The sequence below is a fragment of the Benincasa hispida genome, chromosome 4, assembly GCF_009727055.1.
Source record: "Benincasa hispida cultivar B227 chromosome 4, ASM972705v1, whole genome shotgun sequence".
Taxonomy (NCBI): Eukaryota; Viridiplantae; Streptophyta; class Magnoliopsida; order Cucurbitales; family Cucurbitaceae; genus Benincasa; species Benincasa hispida.
Window position 1 is genome coordinate 65,956,556 of NC_052352.1, and position 10,988 is coordinate 65,967,543.

The following is a 10,988-nucleotide window of genomic DNA, read 5'->3' on the forward strand; positions in this document are numbered from 1 at the left end:
AGATTCGAAATTTTCAGAATTTTCAAGCAAAGCGTTCGGAGAAGCAAGATTTTGAAATTTTCGAGCAAAGCATTCAGAAGGCAGAAGGTTCGAATCGGAAGGCAGAAGAGAGAAAAGCTCTCAATGAGGAAGAAGAAGGGGTGGGCGACGATTTAATGGAGAGGAAGTCATGTACCAGGTACACGATTACCAGAACCTATTTTTGGAAATACTTTTCCTCCAACCCTATTTTTGTCATTATTTATTAAAAAAACATTATTTAAAAAAAATCTTAAATTAAATTAGAGCTTTCAAACATATATGGTTCTACACATATAACATAAACAATTATAACTATTGAATTGCAGTCTATTGGCATGTTTGGAATGACTTAGAAAAAAATATGTTTGAAAAATTCATTTTTAATTAAACATTTTTTTAAAAAACTCATCAACATAAAATAAAAAACATATATGTATTACAATTCTTTCTTAAAAATGCTTTTATATACAAATTTGTCTAGTTTGTTATATACTAGAAGTATTTTTATTAATATTTTTCAAGATTGGTTGGTGGTGGTCGCCAAAGGTTGCAGTCAGAGGGTGGCCAATGGAATTGGTGGCCGGATTTTTGCCATTGTGGGGGACAATCGTGGTCGAAGTTGGCCAGTGGCGACTGGAGGTTGGCCGACGATGGTCACCAGGGTAAAGCCAGAGTTGGCCGGTGGCAGTCGTCAGAGGTAGAGGCCGAAGTTAGTCTGCGGCGATCACCGGAGATGATGTCAAAGTTGGTCGGCGATGTTCGCTGGAGGTAACTACTGGAGTTGGCCGCAGTGGTCACCAAAGGTGGTGTCCGGAGCTTGACCGACGGTTGGCTGACATACTTCTTAGATTAAATTAGAAAAAAAAAAAAATGAAGACGAAGACGAAGAGGAAGAAGAAGAAGAGGAAGAGGAAGAGGAGGGGGTAACTCATGGGTTTGAATAGTACCCATGGGAAAATGATGTAGGAAGCCACGGCTTCCTAAATCCATGTCCCAAATAAGGGTGACTTAGGATGCCTAACACATCCAATCCCAACCTTTGAAACAAACACCCCTTTGTATCTTCAACTTCATTCACACAAGCTAAGGTGTGTTTAATTTAACTTTTTCAAGGGTTTAATTTTAAAAATAAGCAATTTTGAAAATTTTGAAATGTTTGGCAATCACTTTTAAATACTTTTAAGGTGTATTTTAAATGGTTTTTATCAAAAGAGTTTAAATATAAATGACTTTTTTTTAAAAAAAAAACATTTTTTTCTCTAATCAATCCAAACAAACCTTTGGAAATAGATTTATCCTCGACTTATAACAAGTCAGAAGTTCCACCTAAAACACCTACACAGATTGTTATAACTTATTACTATACATCAAAATTAGCCTCATGCTGTAAACATGGAAAATAAACAGCTAATTCCATTTCTGTCCTACAAATTTACACCTAGTCTTCACATGTGATGGACAAACTAGTTCCAAAGGCTGCCTCCAGTTTGGTAATTTCCATACTAAGATGTCACCGTAGGCACAATCTTGTTTCACATCCACACAGTCTTTGGTTTTCAGTACCTGCAAGACCATATTTGAATGTCACCCCTCAATACCAAAGATCGTGATGATTTAATATGAGCAACACGTCTTCACAGTTCTTGGCACATATCCTTTTTACTACAGAATGATGGGTCAAGAGGTGATTGTTGTTAGGCTTGGGTTTGAATTTTCTTCGATTGCTGATTGTGAAGTTTGAACTTTTGGGTGTTACTTTACATATAAGTTTCTATTTCTCTTGTATTTTTCGGGTTGCAGAGGATCTTTGTATATTTCTATGAGGAGTTTAGAATCTTGGAACTTTTCATTACTTTAATTAAAATATTCAGTACAGATGAGAGAGTTTAATGCTGGAAGTGTCACCAAACCAAGTCAATTATACAAAAAATAATCTACTAAGTCAACTCTTTCTATAAAATTCTATAACACCCTGTCTAAAGTGCTTCAAATTTCCTCGTCACATAGAAATATAAAATTCAAGATGTACTTTACTATCAATCAAACCACAAGTAGAAAAATGATGAACCAGACAATGAACTCGAAGGATTGAAATAAGGAGAGAGAAAGAAGAAGAAAAACATACCAATATCTCGTAGAATACACCAGCACTCTCTTTTCTTGTTTTGTCGCTAAGAAGATGTGACAAATTTACAGCCTCTTCCAGACTCCGCTGGAGAAGATATTCAGCAACCATTCTGTATCATCAGAGGTCTTTTAACAAGTAAAAAGCAAGTGGGAATTAAATGTAGAGCAGTTGAGAAACGTGAACCCAATCAATCCAGTTTACCTGGTTCTCCCAGACCCTCCATCTATATTAATCAAAAAAAAAATCCAGTAATTAAACATACAACCTATGAATAGATTCCTAACATCATAATAAAATCGCTTGAAGATGCTCCTTACCAGTTTCTGGCTCATCCACTTCACAAAACCTTATCTGCTGAACAAAGGGGAAAAATTGGGAATCGTCAAACAGTATATTGACAAATATCTAATATAACTGTAAAGAAAATGCCTACACTATGTCTTCAAGTAGATAACGAAAGGTGTCATCCAATCTATGAGGATGAACAATATTCACACGTTCAAGACATGAATGAAGATTGAATCCCTGGGGTTGACAAAAAATATGTTTGGTATACAATTCCAAAAAATTCACAAGCCTTACTGCACTCGAGTTAGGAACTTTAGGGCTATCTGGACTCCTAAATAATCTAGCTGATGTTGAGCACCGAACAGGTGTGCCAGGTGCTATTGCTATTTGCTCGAGTCCATCTGAAGTTTGAGGTTCTGAAATGGACAACTGCAGGACAGAAGCTTCAGAAACTGCAACTCTATCCACACAAGCCGTGATTTGTTCTGATCTGTACATGGTTATCGATCCAGAAATCTCTGGTTCATTTGAATGTTCTCCAGTTTCAAGAGTTGTGAACGGGATATCCATTTTCACTAACATGTGAAAAGCCGGAGAACTTGGAACATCCAAGTTTCCAGGAAATTTCACCAGTTCAGTAGATTTAGATATATTCACTTTTGTCTCAGAAAGTAAGGACCTAAGCTCAGACGAAACACCTGTAGAGAAAACCACCATCAAATGATTAAATAGTGTCCTTGAAAAAAATTCAATACTTTTTGCTTTTCAAGATGAAATATGACTTTCAAAAACCCACTCAAGAGCCTCATAAACTTACAGGACATCAAAGGTATTGAGAAGCCAGAGGAGAGTCTAGAAATTTGACTAGCTTTCCAGGCAGTAAGAGCACTACAAGGACATTTTCTTCTTTTCGAAACTAAGTCACTAGCGTCATATATGCTTCGTTTAAGTTTCCTGATATAGTTCACCAACATGTTATATCATTTGTATCTCAAAAGAAGATAATAGTTCATCAATAAATCTGATCTAACTTAGAACTATGAGGGAAATTCAGGTTTCTGATCTTTTAACTTTTGGGGGCAAAACACCAATCACTTTGAATGCCATAATAATGACCTAAAATCTTGGCTCTGTTCAAACTAATGTGAGCTTTTGCATGTAAGAACTTTATATTTAACATTACCATATAAAATACTATGGCGAGGTTCTCTTCAATTTTTTTTACAAAGCACTAACTACAAGTCTACAACATGGCGCTCTTCAAGTATTATAAATAAACAGTTTATCTTGACAATCCCTTCAAAAGCCACAGTGTCAAGACCCTCAACATGCAAAACCAGTTGAGAACACATTGGTTGGGAATCCAAAACAACCATTGAACATTTGCAATATCTAACTTATAGATGGTATGGTAACTTACTCATTAGGCAATACTATAGTATCATCAACAGTGCATTTTCTTTTCCTTGATGTCCGAGGCCTCTCCTTATTAGCTGGTGTTGAAATTGTTGTAAACTCAGGTGCCTTAGTACCTACATGGAGAGGAAAAAATGATTTACACGGAAGTCCTACATTTGTAACTACCAAGTAACATTAATTTCAATTGAATAGATTACGGAAACACATGACTCTAGTAGTCCAAAGAATATAGGAGCATCTGTTCAACTCAGAAATATTGGAGAAAAGATGGCACATGACAAAATTGTAGACAAATCATTTAAATGATGGAACTTGGTTGAGAAATTTTACCCACCTGTAAAATCTGGAATTTTGGAGTCGAACACTCCATCAAGTGAAATAGATAGTGGAAGATCATTTCTAGAACCATCACAGTCTTTCATTTTAGGTGATTGCATTTCAAGAAATTTCAAATTATCCCCTTCACTATCCATTACAATAAGTTTTGTAGGTTCATTTTGTGCACCCCACGACATATCAATATCCATGCCATCCAGTAGAGTTATAGTATTATCTCTAAGTTTCTCTATGCTTCTTTCTGAGGTGTTGATATTATTGCCTCCATTAATGAACTCAAGTTCATTCTCTGATCGAATTTGTTCCCTGTACATTCCCTCACTCTGATAATCTTTGTCTGATGATTTCACATTCTCTGAAGATTCCCTCTCTATTGTAGAAACGGTCTTGACCATTATAATTTTTTCATGAGAAAATCTATTAGTCAAAACCATTTCAGTGCTTGCTTCGGGGACTGCATTTCTATATTGCAGCATTTTCTCCTTCCACGTCTCTTCTTCATCAGATCGATGATCCTCATCAAATTGTTCAATTGCTTTGAGATGTGCATCCTCTATTCCAGTAGATACCTCAACCTCATATTTTTCATCAGAGAATGTACTCACTTGACATTTTTCTGGCATAATGTGGTGATGTGATGTGCTTGCCTGCATCTCAATGTCCTTGAGGTGAGGTGAAAAGACACTGGAGCAATAAGAATATTTAAAACTTTCTCCCCAACATAGACTGAAAATAGAATGTTGAAGTTAATGAAGTAACAGGGGAGCTTGGCCTACATACTCTTCAAATATGGTATCATCAGAATAGCGTATACTGTGAAGTGCAGTGATTTCCTGGCCATGGTTCTGCAACAGTGTAAGATAAAATTTTCAACTATATGCACATTTGATCGAATTTAAACTTCCAAAGTTAAAACTCTTAAATTGATTAGAGGTATCTCAGAAGTCATTAACAACTATTTATGAACAAACACTCGGTCAAAATAATTTAGAGTCTGATTTATTTAAGTGTTAAACATGATGATGAAACACTTACCTCATCAAGTAACAGCATGATGTCATTTTTCCATATATTATCTGCACAAATTACATGAGATGCATAACAGAATTGTTATAAGAAAAAAAATATATTAGCAGAAGAATGAAAAATAAACGCCATACCTCTAAGGGTAATCTCTTCATGAGATGCCATGTGACTTCTGAAAATTTTGGGAACATCTAGTTAAAAATTATTATAATCAAACACAAATTAGATAAGCCTAACAGAGAGATTAGCTCAATTAGATAGCCTACCTAGTAAGGTCCTCAAGAATGCCCAGATCAAATTTGTCGAGTTCAAATCTTTTAGGAAGGGTAATAGCAAAACAAGGTGTTTGGTTTGTGCTATTCTTTGTTCTGACCACAAATTCATTGATTTCAGTCAGCACTTTATTGCAGTCAATATACAGATATTCGACTTTTTTGGAATATATCCGGGCAATGCCAAGGAGGAGGTAGGCCATTACTCTATATGTCACAGCATTTAGTTCATCTTGCAAAATTTTATCTGCATACAACAATAAATACATTACAAAGGGGAAAGAGCGGTCAGAACCAAGAGAAAATAGCACCAACAGCCAGAAAATGAAGAGAAAGGTGTGTGTATATGCAACTTCAGATTGATAAGGAAATTTTAATTATTAAAAAAAAGATCATTTTAAAATATATAGCATAACTGATCATAGAAAAAAAAACCAAGAATGAAGTAAAATTTCGTTCAGATTATGAATCACTGACGAAAGGGCTTCAACTTTTTCATTTAAATAAATAAAGACTATGCTGTGTGTGACAACATTCAACTCATCTAAAATTTACTAACACACAGAAACATGTATACTATAATATCAAGGGAAAATAGTGATCGGAACTTAGAGTAGAAAATCATATTTACATACAGAGCCTTTACTAGTGATTTGATACAAATATGACTATGCTTGAGCTCTATAGATATATATAGATCCATTTTCTCTTATTTGTCATCACTTTAAAATCACACACCAATGCTAGTTGGTCGGTCTCTCATTCATGCTATCTAAGCTCTCTGGACGACTTTACTATTATTACACTACCAAATCTCTCGATAGTGGAATGCATTATCCATAAGCCACAATATTAAACACAAGACTGCTTGACATTCGTTTCTAAATGTTGTTTCCCCTTGTTTTTGTAGACGTAGCATTACTTTCAAGTTTTAACAATAGAAGTTGTTCTTCCATCAAAACTTGATGAACTTTTGAAGGGTTGCCTTCTAATCACTGTTTTTACGATTTTTCAGAAGTTTTAGGTTCAAATACTATTTTGGTCTGTATACTTTTGATTTTAGTTCATTTTGGTCCCTATACTTTCAACTTTGGTTCACTTTGGTCCTTATACTTTCAAAATGTTTATCTCAGTCCTTGTACTTTCAAAAAGTGACCATTTTAGTCCCTTCATTTTCATTTTTACTTCATTTGTAAGGGATCAAAATGATCACTTTTTTTAGTTCAGGGACCAAAATGAACCAAAAGTTGAACATACAAGGACCAAAATGAATATTTTGAAAGTACAACGACTAGAATGAACCAAAGTTAAATGTAAGAACCAAAATGAAGATTGTAAAAATATAGGAACCGAAATGAACCAAGTACAAAAGTATTCGGACCAAAGTAGTATTTAAACCAAAGTTTTATGTAAGACAAGCTAGAAAGCAATTCATAACACTCTCAATAGCCAATTAGCCATTCATCGACTAAATCCCTAAGAGGAACATCTCAACTTACTTATTTGACCACAGAATCCATGGCGGTCTACATTGCACATTCTCATGTTTAAACATATACATACAAGCGCAATTATTTTGACGCATAAATTCCTAATAAAAAAAAGTGAAATTATTTCCAGAACCAGAGAAAATAGACCCTGACTTGTGAGAAAGGTCCAAACGGTTTTCTATTGACATTTTAGGTTTTTCTAGAAGCCAGGCAACCCAGTGAAGCAAACAATCTGCTAAAAGCATAAATCCAAACCAAACATAAAATCAAAATTCAGAAATCAATAAACCAAATATTTCCCTATCCAAACGGACTCGTGTACGATAACTAATAATGGAACAAACCAACATTAATCAAATTGACAAATGCACTGCAAGTAAAACACGATTTCGCCGTCTCCCCTCCCAAATTGGTCATAGCAAACAAGATATGTTCACAATATGTTAGGAAATAAGATCATTTGGTCACTAAGAAGTCCTAACCCAAAAAATAGGCGAACTGTAATAACTTCAGCAAAACAACTCAATACGATGAAACATTCCCGCTATACCCAAATCCGAAATGCAGAAATGAAGAGGGGAAGAAAATTACGAGACGAAAACGAAAGGGAAGGACGAACCAACAGAGGAGGGGATATCAGTTTCCATAACCAGAGATTTCTTGAGCTTTTTGAAGCAGTAAGCAGCAACCCAAATGGCGCCCAAAGGGCCTTTCCTCAAAAGAAGGCAGTGTGAGTGAAACATGGCTCAATGTCTTCTATTTTACGGCCCAACAAGCCAGAAGGCAGTGAAGCTTTCGGCTCTGCAGTTCAAATGCGGAGAGAGTGCAGAACATTCATGCAAAATGGAAGAAGAAGAAGAAGAAGAAGAATAGTGCCGGGGAATCTTTGAACCCAACTCGAAACCGAAGAAGTAAATTGGTAATTAAAAATTAAGAAGCAGCTTGCAAGGTAAAAAAAAAACAGAAATGGAAAATGCGTCTGGAAAGGAATTTTGTGAAAAGTTTTGGGGGAAAAACGGAAAATTAATAAATTGAGAGGCGGAATTCAATTGGGGCAAGTGTCTTTTTTGAAAATTTGTTGTGAGAGAAAATCAACCGACAGCAAGCGAACGGTTTTCTTTGGACAGGCTTGCATAACTCTGAATCAGACGGATACGCCGACCGTAATTTCTCCTCTCTTTTTTTCTTTTTCCTTTTTAAACATCATTTTTTTTTATGAAAAAAATATCAAAAATCCATGAATTTCAAAACAATATATGCATTTGATCTTTAATATTTTAAATTGACCATTTTAATCTTATAATTTTCTTTTTTTATAAAAATATTGTAATTAAAGTATGATGTGGGAAATCAAATTTTTGACCTCAAGGTCAATAGTCCAAACACTATACCAATTGAGCTACGCTCTTTGTTGGCTAGTCTTAGAGTTTTTAAGAATATGTATCTATACTATATTAAAAAGATAAAAATAGGGGAATTTTTACCCACTCTTTTTGCCCTTTTTTAATAATACTTATTTTGCCCTTACCATTATTTATACTTTTTGGGAAAAAAAAATGAAATTACATAGGGGCACGTCTTATCCAAGGGTGGAAAAAGTTAAAACCAACTTCTCCATACAACTGCAAATAGAAACAATACAACTCTTTTGCTATATTTTATGGATGCAATCTACTTGTAAAAATTAAAAAACAATTGATAATCTCATTGTCATTTATCATTTACAATGTCAATGTGATACCATAAAAAGTATTTATATAAAAAAGAAAACTTTTCAGAAATAGTGAGGATTAAAAAAATTTGTTCTTCGGAAGGAAAACACTGAACCAAATCAAGTTGGGGCCTTGAAAGTTCAGACTAAGAGTGTTAAAAAAATTTGATGATCCAAAAAATCGATTAACCCAACCCAACCTAACCCGTGCGGTTTGGGTTGGGTTATTAACTTATTTAGATCGGGTTAGGTTCAAATAAATAAAAATTTTATAGGTTGGGTTGGTTCATGAGTTCACCTAAGAACTAACCCGAACTTATTATTAACTTTAAAATATATACTTATTGTTACTTACAATACAATTGTTTATATACTTATTTTACTTTTATTATTTTTTTAATAGTTTATTCTCCAACAATTCTCAAAAAAAAATTAGATGATTTTTTTCATTACAGATGCTTTTCCATTAAAAAAAAAAAAAAAAAAAAAAAGGAAATAAGAGAATTAGAGTGAGATTTCCGTTTGAATGAGAGAAGAGAAAAAAATAAATAAAAGAATTTAAATGAGATTTCTTTTTGGATTTGAAAAGAAAAACGAAATAAATGAATTAGAATGAAATTTCAATTTGAATGAAAAATAAATTGGACGTATTATTCCACTATCTCATGAATTACATGATTACTATTTTGTCTATTCCAACTTCAATCAACCTTCACAAAATAACTAAATAACAATGACAACAAAAGAATAACATATATGCAAATACTTACACAAAACTCAAAAGAGAGAATTGAATCAGTGCAAAATTTTGTGACAAATTTTGTTTGAATCAATAATCAAAACTTGGAGCAAATCCGACCACTACATTGCAAGTCGCACTTTGTTTATTCTTCTTGCTTGAAAAAAAAAATTGCATATTTGGCCATTACAGATTTGTTGGAAGATATTCATATAGAGGTCCGAAGATTATGGAGAGAGGATTTGAAAAATTTAGGAAATCTTCTATAGCAAAAAACTTTTTTTTTTTTTTTTTTTTTTAAATTTTGTTCTCAATTTGAAAATCCCAACTAAGTATTTTTTTCCTTCATTTTCTATAATCTCATTATACACATGCTCCTTTTATAGTATTCTTTCAATGGAGGCTTAATTTGTTTATTTTTTCATTAATTAAATACTTATTTAATTCTTTAATAAAATTTCAATATATGTAATTGTTGGAGAAGAAATTTCAACCAATTACAAAATGCCACGTGTTTTCCATATGACCATTTGATTATAATAAGAGGCTTATCAACTTCAACAGCTTTGAGACCTAGACCACGACTAATAAATTTTGCTAGAGGTTCAGTTGGGCTTTAAGTCATAAATTGGATCAGGCCAAATAATTAAAATTGCTCAGGTCCAAAATTCGACACAATTCAAGCCACAGTGAAAAATTTGGGCGAAAGAAAAGACTAGGCTCAAGTCCAAACTTTAGCCTAATACCCCAAAAGCAAATGGACCCACAGCCACCTAAAAACCCATGAAAATCCTTTATAAATAAAGACCTTCTCATCCTTCTAAAGATTGAAGACTTGGAAGATTAAAGCTTCATTTAATTCTAGAAGATTGAAGTTCAAAATAGCTCCTTGAAGATTGAAGAATTAGAAATTTTAAACTTTTATCCCTTGTTTTAGAGAAGGCATCAAATGATCAAACATTAGAGATTGTATCCACTTTACTATACTGAAATCAATACAAAAAAATTATGAATTAAATTCCCTTGGAAATCTCGTGTGAACAGTTTGGCACGTCCCTTGGGGCCATCTCTACCTTTCATCTCTTTCTCTACAATACAATCTACTTAAAGAAGTCATGGCATCTAAAAACAATGCTCCCAAAACTTCAAACGATGTCCACAATAGGCCAATTACTTGCAGCCGCTCTAAGGGGATTCAACAATCTGGAGAGTTATCACCCTTTGAGATCGTAAGGAATATATGGCAACAAATGTCAAAACAACTGCAAGGAAAAATTGTCACTAGAGAAAGTCCTGCGGTTGATAACCATACTCCACCTTCTGAACAATCAAGTGAAGAAGCATCACACCTAAATATAATGTCAAGCATGATGGTCGTCGTGGGAACAAATGAAGAAATGTTGGTCGAACTCGAAAAGAAAGTTAACATGTTGATGAAGGCAGTCAAAGAAAGGGATTATGAAATTTCATCCTTCAAGAATCACATCAAGAGTCATGACGTTGTTGAATCAAGGCATACACCCATAGTCAGGAATGATGACAAAGGAAAGACTGTTAT

The 10,988-nt window shown here is 34.0% G+C and overlaps 1 protein-coding gene across 1 annotated transcript; it reads right to left on the reverse strand.

Annotated features, from left to right (window-relative positions):
- Positions 1-1,251: 1,251 nt before the first annotated feature.
- LOC120075111 (sister chromatid cohesion 1 protein 2) lies at positions 1,252-8,124 on the reverse strand. The gene is given in 14 exon segments (XM_039028286.1): positions 1,252-1,503; positions 1,506-1,584; positions 2,147-2,258; positions 2,351-2,372; positions 2,467-2,503; positions 2,732-3,135; positions 3,255-3,391; positions 3,858-3,969; positions 4,191-4,876; positions 4,973-5,037; positions 5,228-5,268; positions 5,353-5,390; positions 5,485-5,737; positions 7,600-8,124. Coding segments are annotated over 14 exon segments (2,154 nt in total). The 5' UTR covers positions 7,724-8,124; the 3' UTR covers positions 1,252-1,459.
- Between the last annotated feature and the right edge of the window lie 2,864 nt (positions 8,125-10,988).